The 19,258-nt window shown below is 38.5% G+C and overlaps 1 protein-coding gene across 3 annotated transcripts in view; it reads right to left on the bottom strand.

Annotated features, from left to right (window-relative positions):
• The window catches only part of atf6 (activating transcription factor 6), a 188,881-nt gene that overhangs the window by 110,664 nt on the left and 58,959 nt on the right, over window positions 1-19,258 (bottom strand). For all 3 annotated transcript variants that reach the window (XM_039734832.1, XM_039734830.1, XM_039734831.1), the window contains 2 exons: window positions 4,203-4,388; window positions 4,014-4,105 (listed from right to left, as the gene is read on the bottom strand). In XM_039734832.1, coding sequence (XP_039590766.1) covers window positions 4,014-4,105; window positions 4,203-4,388 — 278 coding nt within the window. The remainder of the gene's footprint in view (window positions 1-4,013; window positions 4,106-4,202; window positions 4,389-19,258) is intronic.

Genomic DNA, 19,258 nt, shown 5'->3' with positions numbered 1-19,258 from the left:
ACCTGAATATAATTGAAAATCTGTGGTGTGAGTTAAAGAGAGCTGTCCATGCTCGGAAGCCATCAAACCTGAATGAACTAGAGATGTTTTGTAAAGAGGAATGGTCCAAAATACCTTCAACCACAATCCAGACTCTCATTGGAACCTACAGGAAGCGTTTAGAGGCTGTAATTTCTGCAAAAGGCAGATCTACTAAATATTGATTTCATTTCTTTTTTGTGGTGCCCAAATTTATGCATCTGCCTGATTTTGTTTGAACAATTATTGCACATCTATAAATCCAATAAACTTCATTTCACTTCTCAAATATCACTGTGTGTGTCTCCTATATGATATATTTAACTGACATTTTTATCGTAACAACCAACGATTTATACAGGAAAATAATGACTATTAACAAGGTTGCCCAAACTTTTGCATCCCACTGTATATATGTGTGTATATATACACACACATATATATATACACACACATATATATATATATATACATATGTATGCATATATATGTATATATATGTGGATGTATATGTATATATACTGTATATATGTATATATATATGTTTGTGTGTGTGTGTGTATATATATATATATATATATATATTACAGCAACACTCATGACAATGACAATGTCAATCATGTTATTATTAAAGTGTTTCCTTTTCTTTATTACTTCTTTAATACACTACTTCTCTTTAGGACGTTGTCCTGGGGTCTTTGTGACATGAAGTGCAAGTATTTTGCTAGGTGTTGTTATAAAAGACCCTTAACAGCACTGGGAAGAAGCACAATGATTGGCTCCTTACAGAGGCACACATTAAGTTCAAATCTTTGATTTATCCCTACAGAGTAGTCAGTGGGTTGGCACATGTGTTTATGGAGATACTTGTTAGGTCCTATGCTCCTTATCGCCTACTCAGATATGCTGATTTCACCTCTGTATGGTATCAAATCTCAATCCAGACTAATTCTGTGTGTAGCTCCCACTTTTTTGGAAAAAGCATACCTGCCTACCTTAATCCGAACTGCTGACATAATGTGCTTAAAAAGCGCTTGAAGATTCTCTTGTTCTGTGAATTTCTGTCTAATTAATAACGGCTTTGATAGGTTCTTGAAGCAAAGGAACTGTAACATGGCTGCATTTTGATTTGAGCTCCTCACTTTTGACAATCAATTGTGTAACCATGTTCTATATTATGTACTATGTATTTTATCATTCCATTAAAAAAACAATGCCACACTAAATTTCTTTGTATGCATTACAATGGCAATAAAATATCTTACCTATCTATAAAGAGCTTCACTCCCAATTTTTTTGCCCATTTGTCTTGCAGGTGCACCCCATTTCTTCAGTAAAGGAAGTCTTTCTGGTAAAATTCTTCATAGTAGCAAAGAAAACTAAAACCTTGTTTTTTGCACCATGCATTCTTTAATACATTATAAGTAATACTAGACATTAAGCCCGTTACAATAACGGGCGCTAGAACAGTAGTGCATAAACATTAGTAACAGTCTATATTAAATGGCAAGGGACCCTGACCTCATTCTGTTTCTTGTCTTAATTTTTTTTTTTGTCAAAATATTTTTGCAAGAAGCCTAAAGTAAAATAATAATAAAAATAAAATAAAAATGTATGACAATACAGTAAGTATAATTAATATTGCCTTAGTGTAAACCTTTGTAACAATCTGTAATACACAATATCTGAAGAAGATATTTAGGAAAAAGTTTCTATTTTTTTACCTCATGAAATTTTTCTATAAAATAGACAACATTTCTTGTAAATATTCTGTCTGAGTTTGGCAAGAGTTTGCCTTGTTCAGGACCATCTATAACCTTGACAACAACATCTGGAAAACTTCTAACTCTTGATAATGCAACATATAACTGACCATGGCTGAATACTGGTTCTGGCAAGTAAATGCCAACTTTTTGTAAGGTCTGCTCTTCTGAGTCTTTCTCTTTTAGCGTTTTTCTGAGGCTCATTTTCTTTTTTCTTCAATTGATCTATTTGTTCGTATTTTTTTTTTTGTCTTTCAGCCCTTCCTTTGTTGATGTTTACTTGTTGAGCTGACCGTTCTTCCAGGAGATGTTACTTATATAGGATTTGATTGTCTGTGTCTTTTGTCCTACTTGACGTGTCCTTTTTTTGGGTGGCATGTTGTTAGTAGATATGTCCGTAATATTTTCTCTTACAGTAATACTGGCTTGTATGTGGCTGTTCTATGCATCAGTGTATTGTGTGCCTTCAAATTTCTCTCGCAGTAATACTGGTTTGCATTTCCATAAAATGCCTGTAATTTTCTCTGACAGTAATACAGTACTGGCTTTGATGTCCGTAATATGACTTTAATTTTCTGTCACAACAGTGGTCAATCAGCAGAGTGTCCCCAGCAACTGATGTAATGTGTGGCATGCAGTTGATAATCGTGACTGTGTCGTCTCCCCAGCAAGTATTTTAATTGGTGCGGGCATGTAGCTGATTATTGTATGTGTGGCATCTCCCCAGCAATGGATTTTATGTGCGTGGCCACGACTACCTAATCAGCACTCTCCCCAGCAATGATGTCTTTTATTTGCTTATCATGCTGCCGCTGAAAGGCCATTCACTGTGTGCCCAGCTTCCAGTGTGTGTGCTTTATTTGCTTATTATGCGCTGCCGCGGATAGGCCATTCACTGTGTGCCCAGCTTCGAGTGTGTATGCGACCAAGGTGCTGTGTGCATGGGCGGGTGCAATGTCGTCATGCCCCCGCGCATGCGCATTTCACCAGAAGACACACACACACGGACACCTGGGCGCACACAGGGCTTTTATTAAAGAGGATAACATTTTGAATAGAAATTGCACAAATCAGAATATAAAAAACAGTAAATTAAAGTGAAGTAGATTTGTTAGTTTTCAGTTTTAAACACTAAAGCCAATTAAATGTATGTGCCAAAAACTAAGTCAATGCCAGTCAATGGTTTAAATTTAAAATACACACAGGTACAGTAAAAACTTAAATTAGAAAACATCAGAATTAATTAAAATAATCTTCAATATAAATAATTTTTATTCTAAAATAATAATGTATTTAAATACATCTTCCAGTATAGCTTATAACAGGTATACCAGTATAACATTTTATATAACCTAAAAAAGCAGAAAAAAACAGACTTTCAGTATAATCTAGTCACGTTTAAAAACATTCTTCTAGAAATAAAACAGTGATACTACATTAGGTTATCATAAATTATTAAGTGACACAGTAAATGCATATTACATGTTCATTTTATAAGCATATTTCTTGAAATATGTCAAAAACGTTACACTTATTTTGGAAAAATGTCAGAAGACAGCATGCACATTTCAAGCCATGTTGTCTACATTCTGGCATGCACCTCTAGAAAACTGAAACTGCAAAGTCACTGAACTAAAAATGCCTCTTTGTCTTCCACCTAGACCATTCTGGCACCTGTGTAATATTGATGTCGTAATCCATAGTAAGATCAACTACTTCCACATGATTTTGATTTCAAGTCAAAAGAAGGTCTGTTATCATTGCAATGTAATGTTTTGCTACTTCTTTCTCTCAATTCTGGAACAAGTTTATTGTGATATATCCAGAGTAAGGACAACTGTGTACCGTATATAATGCCTTCAGCCTAAAGTCTTGACTTTCTAAAATAGATAAATTTAAATTGAGATTTTTTTGTTTTCTAATAAATTGGAAGCTCTACAGATATTAAAAATATTATGTATGTTTTTATTTAGGTAGAGTAGATGAATATCAATACAGTTGTAATAATATACAGTATATATTCCAATGAGCTTAATTCATTTGATCATTTCTGGAGGAAAATAGAAAGGAAAGCAGAGTTGGATGGATAGATAAAAAAGCATACAAAATCCAGCACATATATAGACATAAATGCAGTTTATTTTTAAATATTAATAACATTAAAAAAAAACTATAAAAGAAAAATATTGAAGTTTCAACAGCTTGAATTTTTATCTAATAGGTTATAAATACCTTAATGGACTTATGTGCAGTACAAGAAATGCCAAAAACACCATGACGCAAACAGTTCTCCTTTTTGGAGCTTTAAGCTTAAGGTTCTGGTTCTAGAAAATAAAATAATTGAAAATAATGTTTCAAGATAATTAATAAGAGAATAAAACATACAAAGTATGTAAACAAAGAAAAACATATTTTGCCTACCTCTGATAAAAGTCCTTCAAGCTGCTTTTTCAGAAGTCCATTTTCATTCATCAGCTTTTCATTTTCAGATAAGGCTAGTTTTAACCTAGCTTCCAAAGTTAAAAGATAATCTTTTTTCTTTTTGCGGGAAAGAGACGCAGATTCACGATTTTTTATCATTCTTTGCTGTCTCCTGAATACATTTGTCTAGGAAAAAAAATATTCATAATAAAATGCTCATTAATATAGATATTAGACTCTGAAGACAAAAACACAGCAGGAAGAAATGTATGTCTAATGAAGCAATGTTTACTCTTTTCTCCCTTAAGGTCCTTTTACTATCAACTACAATAAAATGAAGTAGCACTGCTCTAGTTTTGATTTAAAACTGTTGTTATTCAAAATCTCATTTGACCCATAAACAGAAAAGCCCAAACTAAATCAGTATATTGTATTTCTGGAAAAATAATAAATAGAAGTGTTATCAATAAAAATGAGAGTCAGACATACAGCACATATATTTTTTAAAGTTTACACAGATAATTAATTCACTGGCATGGTATATGAAAGTGCACCATTACTAGATAAAGTTATCACAATTTATGTTAGAATTTGAAATCTAACCAACAGTTACACAATTAACCAGATACATTGCAATCAGTCAGTCATTATCCATCCCGCTATATCCTAATACAAGGTCACGGGGTTCTGCTGGAGCCAATCCCAGCCAACACAGGGCGCAAGGCAGGAAACAAACCCCCGGGCAGGGCACAGCACACAAACACCCACACACCAAGCACGCACTAGGGACAATTTAGGATTACCAATACACCTAACCTGCATGTCTTTGGACTGTGGGAGGAAACCGGAACACCCAGAGGAAACCCATGAAGACACAGGGAAAACATGCAAACTCCACGCAGGGAGGACCCAGTAAGTGAACCCAGGTCTCCTTACTGCAAGGCAGCAGTGCTACCACTGTGTCACCATGTCGCCCCAGATACATTGCATCACATAAAAATGCATTTTATTCATATACAAACACTGGCTTCTTTATTAGGTACACCTGTTTGACTGATTACATACAATCAGTCAATAACATGACAGCAACTCCGTGCATTTAGGGATGTAGACATTATCAAGAAGACCTGCTTAAGTTCAAACTGAGCATCAGAATGGGGATGAAATATGATTTAAATGGCTTTGAATGTGGCATGGTTGTTGATGCCAGACTGTCTGGTCTGAGTATTTCAGAAACTCCTGGGATTTTCACATGCAACCATCTCTAAGGTTTACAGAGAATGGTCCGTAAAAGAGAAAATATATAGTGAGCTATAGTTCTCTGAATGAAAAATGCCTTGTTGATGCCAGAAGTTAGAGGAGAATGGCCAGACGGATTCAAGCTGATAAAAAGCCAACAGTGAATCAAATAACAACTTGTTACAACTGAGATATACAGAAAAGCATCTCTGAATGCACAACATGTCAAACTTTGAAGCAGATGGGCTACAGCAGCAGGAGGCCACACCAGGTGCCAGTCCTGTCAGCTAAGAACAGGGAACTAAGGCTACAATTTGCATGGGTTCACCAAAATTAGACAACAAATGATTGGAAGAATGTTGCCTGGTCTGCTGAATCTCGATTTCTGCTGTGACATTCAGATGGCAGGGTCAGAATTTGGAGTTAACAACATGTATGGATTCATCTTGCCTTGTACCAATTGTTCAGGCTGCTGGTGGTGGTGTAAAGGTGTGGGAGATATTTACTTGTCACACTTTGGGGCAACTTAGTACCAAATGAGCACTGTTTAAATGCCACAGCCAACCTGAGTATTGTTGCTGACCATGTTCATCCCTTTATGACTGCAGGGTACCAATCTTCTGCTGTCTACTTCCAGCAGGATAATTTGGCATATCACAAAGCTCAAATCATTTCCAACTGGATTCATAAATATGACAATGAGTTCACTGTATTCAATGGTCTCCACATTCACCAGATCTCAGCAGGAATGGTGTGAAGGTATCCTGTCAACATGGACCAAAATTCCTGAGGAATGTTTCCAGCACCTTGTTGAATCTATGCCACAAAGAATTGAGCAGTTCTGAAGGCAAAAGGGGTCAAAACCGGTACTAGCAATAAACTGACCATTGAGTGTACATTATATATACACATTGTAGCAGCTGGCGGGACCCTTACCCGACTGGGACGCCCCCACGCTGGAAGGACTGGGGAGCAAGCTGCCCAGTGCTACCTCCCCGTAACGCTAGGGTGGCAGCCCTTGAGTTGCAGCGGTGCCTAGGACTCCCACAGGGCTCCATGGGAGTTGAACTTTGACACAGCCCTGTCAGAGTCCGATGGTGCCACTATGGGGTGCTGTAGTGGCTGCAGAGCCCTGGAGAGCTCCTCTTCTGCCACACCCGGAAGTGCTGCCGGAAGTAGGGCAACAAGCACCAGGAGCACTTCCAGGTGCCTTATAAAAGAAGCCAACGAACACTATTCAGGGCCCAGAGTCGGTAGGGAGGGAAACAAAGCTTGCCAAGGAGAAGTGTAGGAGGAAAAGAAAGAGAAGAGAGAGAAAAAGTATTGTATTGTGTGGTGCTTGTGCTTTTGGACTGTGTTTAACTTGTGGGAATGGATAAGGCGTTGCCCATAAGAGAGAAAATAAAATAAAATAAAAATAAAAATCAAGTGTGCCTCTTTGCATCTGTCTGTGTCGGGTTGGGTGGTTGGTACACCCCTGCTGGTGTCACAACACACACATGTACAGTGCATCCAGAAAGTATTCACAGCACATCACTTTTTCCACATTTTGTTATGTTACAGCCTTATTCCAAAATGGATTAAATTCATTTTTTCCTCAGAATTCTACACACAACACCCCATAATGACAACATGAAAAAGTTTACTTGACATTTTTGCAAATTTATTAAAAATAAAAAAAATTGCGAAAGCACATGTAATGTAAGTATTCACAGCCTTTGCCATGAAGCTCAAAATTAAGCTCAGGTGCATCCTGTTTCCCCTGATCATCCTTGAGATGTTTCTGCAGCTTAATTGGAGTCCACCTGTGGTAAATTCAGTTGATTGGACATGATTTGAAAGGCACACACCTGTCTGTATAAGGTACCACAGTTGACAGTTCATGTCAGAGCACAAACCAAGCATGAAGTCAAAGGAATTGTCTGTAGACCTCCGAGACAGGACTGTCTCAAGGCACAAATCTGGGGAAAGGTTACAGAAAAATTTCTGCAGCTTTGAAGGTCCCAATGAGCACAGTGGCCTCCATCATCTGTAAGTGGAAGAAGTTCCAAACCACCAGGACTCTTCCTAGAGCTGGCCGGTCATCTAAACTGAGCGATCGGGGAGAAGGGCCTTAGTCAGGAGGTGACCAAGAACCTGATGGTCACTCTGTCAGAGCTCCAGGGTCCTCTGTGGAGACAGGAGAACCTTCCAGAAGGACAACCATCTCTGCAGCAATCCACCAATCAGGCCTGTATGGTAGAGTGGCCAGGCGGAAGCCACTCCTTAGTAAAAGGCACATGGCAGCCTGCCTGGAGTTTGCCAAAAGGCACCTGAAGGACTCTCAGACCATGAGAAATAAAATTCTCTGGTCTGATGAGACAAAGATTGAACTCTCTGGTGTGAATGCCAGGCGTCACGCTTGGGGGAAACCAGGCACTGCTCATCACCAGGCTAATACCATCCCTACAGTGAAGCATGGTGGTGGCAGCATCATGCTGTGGGGATGTTTTTCAGCGGCTGGAACTGGGAGACTAGTCAGGATAAAGGAAAAGATAACTGCAGCAATGTACAGAGACATCCTGGATGAAAACCTGCTCCACAGCGCTCTTGACCCCAGACTAGTGCGACGGTTCATCTTTCAGCAGGACAAGCGACCCTAAGCACACAGCCAAGATATCAAAGGAGTGGCTTTAGGACAACTCTGTGAATGTCCTTGAGTGGCCCAGCCAGACCCCATACTTGAATCCGACTGAAAATCTCTGGAGAGATCTTAAAATGGCTGTGCAACGCGCTTCCCATCCAACCTGATGGAGCTTGAGACGTGCTGCAAAGAGGAATGGGTAAAACTGGCCAAGGATAGGTGTGCCAAACTTGTGGCATCATATTCAAAAAGACTTGAGGCTGTAATTGCTGCCAAGGTGCATCGACAAAGTATTGAGCAAAAGCTGTGAATACTTATGTATATGTGATTTCTCAGTTTTTTATTTTAATAAATTTGCAGAAACCTCAAGTAAACCTTTTCACGCTTGTCATTATGGGGTGCTGTGTGTATAATTCTGAGGAAAAAATGAATTTAATCCATTTTGGAATAAGGCTGTAACATAACAATATGTGGAAAAAGTGATGCGCTGTGAATACTTTCGGATGCACTGTATATATATATATATATATATATATATATATATATATATATACACACAGTACATACACATGCACATTATATCTATCTATGGGATCAAGATAGCACATAGGCTTGTAAACACTCTGCAAATGGTCCTTTACAATGCTAAAGACATACATATAGTACACACATACACAGAGACGATAATTGTGATAATTGGTAAACCATGATTCAACACTACATAACACAAAAGGCACAAAATGACTATTATGCAACACAGCAAATAAATCACAAGATCAGGCATATTGGATTAAATAAACACTGATAAAGGATTTAGTTATTTGGAGAAGTTACTCCAGTCTTATATCTTTTATTTCAGTGTCAAACAGAATAGCTGCAAGAATTCAACTACCCCACATAATTCATCATTTAGCCATACCTCTTTAACAGGTGTTGCTGAATGCTGGAAAAAAATATGCAATTTTTCTTTTTTTAATGGCAGTAGTTATGTGTTCTGTCATTGGGAAGATATGCTAATGGCTCTGACAGCTTGCACAATTAAAATCTTTGGAGAAAGTTTAAGTTTCCAGAACAACTGATTGTTCTTTTAATTTAATATGGAATAAAACCAGGCAACCATATTCTCGGGTTTAAAATATAAAAATCCAAACACTCCAATACTATATGTGAAATACCATCTGGATAACAGCTGCCAAATATCTGTACTTAATTAAAATTATAAGAGTCTGATCTGATATTTTCCAAAAGAATGTTGGTGTAATATTACTGAATGCCACTGCTTAAATGTAAAAACAGCAGCATTCTGTAAAAAAAAAATGCCCCTGTATATATTTTTTTATCCTCAGGACAATATATTACATTTTACAGTGCTAGTTAGATGGTGATCAAACCACAATGACAGAACTAAAAGATAATCAGATTAATTATTTACTGAGGGCCAACGTCTCTGCCGTCTCTCCACTTATCACCAGGATCATAAACCAGTCCCTTTTGGCTGGCCATATTCCTTCTTCACTAAAAACTGCTGTCATCAGACCCTACTGAAAAACCCACCCTGGATTCTGAAGTTCTCTCCAATTATAGGTCCATCTCCAATCTTCCATTTCTCTCTAAAGTTCTGGAAAAATAGTTGCAACTCAACTTCATGACCACCTCAAATTGAATAATCTGTTTGAAAAGTTTCAGTCTGGTTTCCGCCTGGCCATAGCAACAAACAGCCCTGGTCAGGGTCACCAATGATCTTCTGATAACAGCAGATACTGGTTCCCCTTCTTTACTCATCCTCCTTGACCTGACAGCTGCTTTTGACACAATAGACCACAACATTCTCCTTCACCGCCTGAAATACACCATTGGACTCTCTGGAAATGTTCACAATTGGTTCACATCTTACCTGACCGGCAGAACTGAGCATGTCGCCCTGGGCAGCGCAAAATCTCATACCCACAACGTCACTTGTGGTGTCCCACAGGGCTCTGTGCTAGGCCCCATCCTTTTTACCATCTACATGCTCCCCCTTGGAAATGTCATTAGCAGACATGGTTTATCTTTTCACTGCTATGCTGATGACACTTAGCTTTACCTCAGGACTACCCCCACCTCCTCTACTGCTCCTCTGCCAATATCTACATTGACTACCTGCCTGGAGGAGATAGAGGCGTGGATGAGGCTCAATTTTCTTCAGCTAAACAGATCCAAAACAGAAGCCATCTTAGTTGGCACATCACACCATCTCCGCTCTTCTACCATCACCAGTATCACTTTCGCTGGCCAAAACATTCCCCTTTCCACATCTGTCACCAATCTGGATGTTAAAATGGACCTCAACTCACCTTTGACGCCCACATCAAACACTTCTGTAAGTCTTCCTTCTACCACCTCAAGAATATTGCTAAACTGCGACCAACTCACACCCTGGAAGATGCAGAAAAGCTCGTCCATGCCTTTGTCTCCTCCAGGTTGGATTACTGTAATGCGCTCCTCATCGGGATTCCTGGCAAGAGTATTCAGAGACTCCAGTATATTCAGAATTGCGCTGCCAGGATCCTGATGAGGGTGCGAAAGCATGACCATATCACCCCAATCCTGAAAACCCTTCACTGGCTCCCTGTTCCACTCAGAATTGAGTTCAAGGTCGTTCTCCTCACCCATCAGTGCATCTATGGACATGCCCCCCTTTACTTACAGGAACTCCTTACCCCTCATACCTCCTCACGCACTCTCCGCTCTGTACACACTAACACTCTCCAAGTCCCTAGAACCAAGCTTCGCAGTATGGGTGATAGGGCTTTTCATCTGTGGCGCAGAGACTGTGGAACGCCTCTCTGATTACCTGAGAGCCCCACAGTCGACTGATGTTTTTAAACGGAATCTAAAACTCATCTTTTTATAAAGATATTTTGTTAAAGTATATATAGATTTTCTTGTTTTATTATTTTTTTGTTTCTTACTCTGTAGCACTTTGAGATTTCTAAAATATGAAGTGCAATATAAATAAAATGTATTATTATTATTATTATTTACAAATCGATATGGGTTACATTCAGATAAAAGCCTAACCATTAATAGTTTGTTTAATGATTTTTAAAAACACATTATGCTAATTGGCTTGAGTTATTAAACTTGTTTACATGCAAGTACTAACTTTTCTGATGAAAAACACTTAAAATCAATACATGATAGAACTTCAGTAGATAGCACAGGCAAGTTGCCATAGGACAATACATGGCAAGGAGAATAATATGCAAATGTCTACATATTCAACAAGTTATAAAATGCATCCATATCATAACACTCAAGTGCTTACGTGTGCTGTCATTTTTAATCTTGTATCCAACTTTTACTGAAGTAACTTAACCCAAATGTAAGGAAATAAATAACACAAGCATCTCTTGGCAGAAAGGGATAGGAGCAGGATAGGAAAACAATGTCTATCCATCCCAGTGTACACTCACTCATAGAGGGGCCAATTTAGAATCATGAATATACCTAAGATAAACATTTTTGGGATGTTGGTGGGATTAACAAAAAAATAAATAAATAAACTGGGTACATAGAGAAACCTATAATTTAATCCTTAGTTGCCAACATATTTTAAAGCTTTACTGCACTCCACTGTCTAATTGTAATGTGTTCTACAGTGAAGTAATTTTGTGCAGAAACAACACTGCAGTTTCTCAGGAAAATGAAGACCAATTTAATGTATCTTGGTGAAATGTATATAAAATGTAAGCCACAAATTATGGACCACAATGATAAGCCTCTACATACTTTAAAAGAAGACATCTTTATTTGTAATCAAACAAGCAACTTTACAAACATTTTCAAAATAAAAGTACCACTACTGTCATAAGGCTATATTGCCATCTATTCAATTACCTTATCTGTGTAAAGGAGGTATATTTTCCTTTCAGTTCCCAATGGACTTCAAATGGCTACATCATTTGGATTCATTTAAAAATGTAAATGTTCTTTAAATAATATAACTATAACACACAGGCTAAGGCAGAAAGATGCATTATTTTAAACTTTTGTTTTTTACATCCAACTTTGCACTCTATGACAAAGCTGTTAAGATATGTTAAATTTTTAATTTTATATTTGACTAGCAAAATACCAGCCATGGCGGAGAAGTAGTGTGTTAAAGAAGCAATGAAAAGAAAAGGAAACATTTTGAAAATAACGTAACATGATTGTCAATGTAATTGTTTTGTCACTGTTGTGAGTGATGAGTGTTGTTGTCATATATATATATATATATATATATATATATATATATTTACACACACACATAAACATATATATACATACATATATATATATATACATACACACACACATATATAAACATATACATACATATCTACATATATACACACACAGCTATTTCAGTATCAGTGCAATACGCTGCTTGTTAAAACGGATAACTCCCGCTCTTACGTGCAAGTCTGCGTGGATATTATGAACTATCGATTTGTTCAAGTTCTATTTAAATTTTAAATAGAAGGAATTTTTATTTAGTCGACAGAAATATCTTTGGTAGGAATGGTAAAAACAGACAGGAATGTTATTCATGAATAAATCAACTCAAACCTTAAACAACTTATAATATTTTGCTCTCCATAAAAATATATCCTGTCTAAATTATACAAGTTAGAAATAAAGTAAACGTTAAAAGAACAAACATTCAAATTTCTTTACTCTTATGTAATTTTATATAAAAATAAACTTAGATTTTAAATATCCCAAAAGATTTTGCTCTCCATAAAAATATATCCTGTCAAAATTATACAAATTCAAATATGAACATGCTGCATAACAAAACCTGGAAATATAAATAAAATGTGTTCCTTTCAGCAATAACAAATCAAATCATTCAGTTGTCTTTGCTCATATGTCATTTTAGAGCTGGACGCCTGGCATCTTTTTGGCAACAGGTTCGTTTCTGTTTGGTGTGAGGTTCTGTGTTGTGGAGATTCTCAGGATGGATTGCAGGTGCTCATCAGTGAGGCGACTCCTGTGTGCTGTTTTGTTAGTCTTTATCACTGAGAAGAGCTTCTCACACAGATATGTGCTACCAAACATGCACAAGGTTCGAGCCGCATGTAGACGGACTTTTTGTTCTTCAAAGTCACCAAAGCGCCGTGCAAACTCAGTGCGCGCTCAGTTTATCAGCAAAGTGCGTATTTGGGAACACCGTAGTGACGACGTGGTTTAACATTACTTGGCAACAGGGAAAGTGGGGTGGTGCATTTGTGTCTCCCATAAAAGCAGCTTCACTTGAAATCACTTTGTGATTGTGCACGGGTAAAAACGTCCGCTGAAGTGTCAGATTCTTATTTAATTATTCTGCTTTCTGTATCTTCTGCATTGCATTCAGGTTAGGTTACCCTGATGTTTTGTCTCATAGTGCCGTCTTAGATTAAATTCTGTAATTACAGCCACATTAGCTCCACAAATGAGACACACGGGTTCAGTAAACATATACTCAGCCTCCCATCGGTTTTAAAGGCTCTATTTTCAGAATCAACTTTTCTCTTCAGCATCGTGTGAGCTAGCTTCGCAATAACTTGCAGCATCATAAGCTAGACTTGATTAACGCGTAAGTGTTGGCAAGGCAGCTGAAGCGCTGCATTATGGGATCTGTAGTTTATTGTGTTACCAGCGCTTCATATACCCGGGCCATTAATAACAATAATACAGTATATAAAATGATCTCGTGGGGCGGATGTGGCCCGTGGCCCTTGAGTTTGACACATATGGACTAAATAGAACTTGAAAAGATATATTTTTCAAATGTGATCGCGCAATTCAGATAGAGTTGACGCACTACAGCCTGCATGCCTCAATAAGTCATCCTCCCCTCGCCCTTACTTTTTTACCGTTCATCTAATGAATACACTGAGTATGGCTTTACCAAAACAATCATTGATGGCGAATAAAGTATCCATTATTCGAGTATGTAGATCGGGATATATATATACATATATATATACCCGCGTATCAGCGGAGAAGTAGTGTGTTAAAAAGCTAGAAAAGAAAAGGGAACATTTTAAAAATAGCGTAACATGACTGTCAATTTACAGTATTTGTTTTGTGAGTGTTACTGAGTGTTGCTGTCATCAAGGATTTGATTATCATTATTTCTTTCAATCAGGTTCGTATTTGTAGGATGTGTTGTGTTCAAGTTACATTCCGTGTTTGTCAATCGTTGTAAAGATGACAGGTTTCATTCATCGATTCGTTTCTTACTGCATCAATAAACAGCTCGTCTTCTTCTTTATCTGAGACCTGACACACTGCATGCACGGGTTTTTTTACACTGTCTTCCTTTAGCGGGACATTGACTTTTTCCACGTGTGCTTTGTTTCCAGTAGCTGGATTTATGAATATGCTTGTATGTATCAGGCGCTTCATATTTTTGCTGCCTTTTCAATTGTGTAATTGGTTTTGTTCAGCTCTTTGGAACTGTTGCTTTTATCTGTGCACTCGTCAGTTCACGTGAGCCGCTCGGTGTACATGCATCGAAGGTTCCCAGCTGTGCTGGTGCCATCTCGTGCTATGTCCATGGCTGTATTTAATGTTACCTTAGTCCTGGCACTTAAAACTTTCTCTCGCAGTTTCGCTGAGTTTGTGTCAAACACCACCCTGACCATCTCATCTTCCTCTCCATAAGCACAGTCCTTCACCCGTGAATATTTAGTGGGAGTTTGCTATTGGATTGCCGCTGACGGACGGCCTTATATGGGCAGGCACTAAATTACAAACGCCAGCGCAGCCTGTCTATGAACTTAATTTAAAGTGTAGGTTTACATCGTGCTTTGTTTCCGAAGTAGCAGAACTCATGAATATGGTTGTATATGTCACTCGCTCGCTTCTTATTGTTTCACTGCCTTCTCAATTATATAATGCATGTTTTCTTCAGCGCTTTTTGGAGGTCTTCCTGGTTTTCTATGTACTGCGTGATTACGTGGGAGGCGTGATGATGTCACACGAAACTCCGCCCCCACGGCGTTCAAGCTCATCTCCATTACAGTAAATGGAGAAAACAGCTTCCAGTTATGACCATTACGCGTAGAATTTCGATATAAAACCTGCCCAACTTTTGTAAGGAAGCTGTAAGGAATGAACCTGCCAAATTTCAGCCTTCCACCCACACGGGAAGTTGGAGAATTAGTGATGAGTCAGTGAGTGAGTGAGTGAGTGAGTGAGTGAGTGAGGGCTTTGCCTTTTATTAGTATAGATTATAGCAATATTTCTAAATATGATGGGGATTTACAGGATTTGTTTGAAAAGTTCAAGTCTTGGTTATGTGATCAACATGATATAGACATGACATTAGTAAGTGTAACTAATGACATTAGCTAAGTGAATGCATTTTTATGCATTAAAATTTTCTCTTGAACCTTCAGCATTTGATAGTGCTCATTCCACCTTGGTTAGAAATAATAAAGTCAGTGGAAACTCTGGCACAGTACCATTCCCATTTAAATCTCTATTTAAATTTCTATTGGTAAGGCTTCTTCAGTTAGCTTTGACGTAACTTCAGGGCTCAGTTTTAATAATAATAATTCTTACATTTATACAGGCTTTTCTTATTACACAAACCCCAATAGTGAGTGGGGAGCTACTACATCCCCCTATAATGTGTAGCATCCACCTGGATGATGAGATAACAGTCATTTTTGCACCACTACACTCACCACACATTATCTATTAGATGGTGAAGTGGTGAGAGAGATAGGCAATTAGAGACAGGGGATGATTAAGCAGCCAGAATGACTAGGGCCATGGAGGGCAATTTAGCCTGGACATCAGGATACATTCTGCTGTTTACTAAGGATGCCCAGGGATCTTTTATGACCACAGATGGTCAAAACATTGGTTTTAGACCTCAGCCTCATCTTTAAGGACGGCGCCATGTTTATAGCACAGTGTCCTCGTCAGTGCACTGTGTCACAGGGATCCATATTCAAACCACAGGGCAATTGCCTCTATTGTTTTCTATTTATTTACCACTAATAAGGTAAGTAATTTGAGAGGCACAATGTATCACCTGGAAGAGTTATAAAATGAACACTACATACGTAAAATAAGAAAGGCAAATCTGACACATATGACCTCCTCATTGTGACAGAAAGACATGCATTTTTTTGTATTACTGTGCATATAATGCTTCTGATCTTATTAGGCCCTTGCAAAATTTTACTGTGAGATAAATAAATGATACAGAGAAATAAAAGTAATTTTACAGGAAATAATTTGTAGAACAGTAATAATACTTATATCACTTGTTTAGTAATAATATTAAAATGTTATAGAGCATGCAGAATGTACCACTGTCAACATGAATGACTTAATTGCTGAGAGACAAATAAGGGTCAAGTGGCACACATATTCTCTTCCTCCCTGAGCAGCGCCATAGGTGTATCCCCATAAAGTTTCCTCACTCTTATTTCACTGTCTCAGAGAAAATGTTTCTTTCTCCAGCTCAAGCATGGATTTCCTCAAAAATGGGTTATTTTCTTGTTTATTATTTTCCAAAGGCAAAAACTGAATGATGTTTTTTCGTTCTCATAAAATGAGGATTCAGAGAAGAGGGAACAGATTTTTGATAAAATCAATTGTTAAGGAGTTATTGAGTGATGAATGTAAAAATCTCATTATTTTTCAGCATGCTGTATTTACATTTAAAAGTTCTCAATAGTTATTTTCAGCCACCTGAAATTGGTGTTGTTTTGTTATGTAATCATTACTAATTCTTTTGAAGTAAAACTCATAATATCATGTTGCCAAAGCAAGCAAGATATTTAAAAAAATTTATAGAAAATGCTTGACTTGGTACCACAATGTTTTGTGTGGTATTACACCATCTTTGTAAAGAAATAACTTCAACATGAAAAAAATCAAAATTATCCTTTAAAGGACAATATACAAAAGGAATGGGATAGGTATGGGATTGTTGTGCAGCATGTGCACTAAGTGTACATGAAAACTCCTCTTCAGTATATGATTCCAAAAACTGGATTCCAGTTTTAGCAGTAATTATGTCAGATGGACTTGCCTGCTGTCCTTTTACTGTATAATTCACACAGCTCACTCACATATTTAAACTAAAAAAAATATGTTACAGTTTGCCATAAAAAAGTGATCCCTGTAAAAAGTATAATAATGGATTGTGTTAAGAGGAGGGACAAATCAAGCAATTCTGGAATTGAGGCGTAACATAAAAATGCAGTCATAAAACACAAACACTATTGTATAAAAGCAAACTGTTTTTGGAGAACATACATTTTCACAATCTACAAGACTAATATGGCCAAGGGAAATAATTCAGTTGTTCCATACTGAATGGGTGGAGTAGATTTCAATGGACATGTTGGTGAAATGGACAGAGGAGATGAGCAGGTAGTTATGGTGTCAAGGAGAGGAACGCAGAAGGTCCAATGGTAGTGGATTTTGTGAAAAGGACAGACATGGCTGTGGTGAATACATACTTTAAGAAGAGGGAGGAACATAGGCTGACATAAAAGAGTGGAGGAAGATGCACACAGGTAGATTATATCCTGTGCAAGAGGGTCAGTCTAAAGTAGATTGCAGACTGCAAAGTGGTCGCGGGGGAAAGCATAGTTAGGCAGCATAGGATGCCTTTGCAGGGGAAAGCATAGTTAGGCTGCATAGGATGGTGGTAAGTAGGGTGACATTGGAGATCAAAAGAGGAGGACATTGGAGATCAAAAGAGGAGGAGAGTGATGGAAGTTGAAAAAGGAAGATTGCAAGGTTGAGCTTAGGGAGGAGGTAAGACAGGCACTGGGCAGAAGCGAAGAGTTACCAGACAGCTGGACAACTACAGAAGAAGTAGTAAAGGTTATAGCAAGAAGGGTGGTAGGTGTAACATCTGGAGAGAGGAAGGAGGAAAAGGAAACCTGGTGGTGGAATGGGGAAGTACAGGAGAGTACACAGAGGAACAGGGTGGTGAAGAAGAAGTGGGATAGTCAGAGAGATGCAAAAAGTTGACAGAAGTACAAGAAGATAAGGCAGAAGGTGAAGAAAGAGGTGGTGAAGGCTAAAGAAAAGGCGTATGATGAGCTGCATGAAAGGTTGGACATTAAGGAGAGAGAAATTGACCTGTACTGATTGGCTAGACGGAGGGACCGAGCTGGGAAAGATGTGCATCAGGTTAGGGTGATAAAGCATAAAGATAGAAATATATGCACGAGGCGCACGGTGGCGCAGTGGTAGCGCTGCTGCCTCGCAGTTAGGAGACCGGGTTCGCTTCCCGGGACCTCCCTGCGTGGATTTTGCATGTTCTCCCGTGTCTCGTGGGTTTCCTCCGGCGCTCGGTTTCCTCCCACAATCCAAAGACATGCAGGTTAGGTGGATTGGCGGTTCTAAATTGGCCCTAGTGTGTGCTTGGTGTGTGGGTGTGTTTGTGTGTGTCCTGCGGTGGGTTGGCACCCTGCTCAGGATTGGTTCCTGCCTTGTGCCCTGTGTTGGCTGGGATTGGCTCCAGCGGACCCCATGACCCTGTATTCGGATTCAGCGGGTTAGAAAATGGATGGATGGATGGATATATGCACGGCGAGGAGAGTATGTTGAGCAGATGGAAAGAGTACTTTGAGAGGCTGATGAATGAAGAGATTGAGAGAGATAGAAGGTTGGATGATGTGCAGATAGTGAATCAGAAAGTACAATGGTTTAGCAAGGAAAAAAGGCTGTTAGTCCAGATGACATACCTGTGGAAGCATGGAGGGGTTTAGGAGAGATGGCAGTGGAGTTTTTAACCAGATTGTTTAATGCAATCTTGGAAAGTGAGGAGATGCCCGAGGAGTGGAGAAGTGTACTGGTACCGATTTTTAAGAATAAGGGGGATGTGCAGAGCTGTAGTAACTACAGAGGGAAAAAAACTGATGAGCCACAGCATGAAGTTATGGGAAAGAGTAGTAGAAGATAGGTTAAGAAGAGAGGTGATGATTAGTGAGCAGAAGTATGGAAAGTGCACCATAGATGCGATGTTTGCTTGGAGGGTGTTGATGGAGAAGTACAGAGAAGGCCAGAAGGAATTGCACTGCGCTTTTGTGGGCCTGGAGAAAGCATATGACAGGGTGCCTAGAGAGGAGTTGTGGTATTGCATGAGGAATTCAGGAGTGGCAGAGAAGTATGTAAGAGTTGTACATACAAGTTATGTACGAGG

Source organism: Polypterus senegalus, chromosome 14 (assembly GCF_016835505.1).
Source record: "Polypterus senegalus isolate Bchr_013 chromosome 14, ASM1683550v1, whole genome shotgun sequence".
Classification (NCBI taxonomy): domain Eukaryota; kingdom Metazoa; phylum Chordata; class Cladistia; order Polypteriformes; family Polypteridae; genus Polypterus; species Polypterus senegalus.
This window is presented reverse-complemented; position numbering and strand designations above follow the sequence as displayed.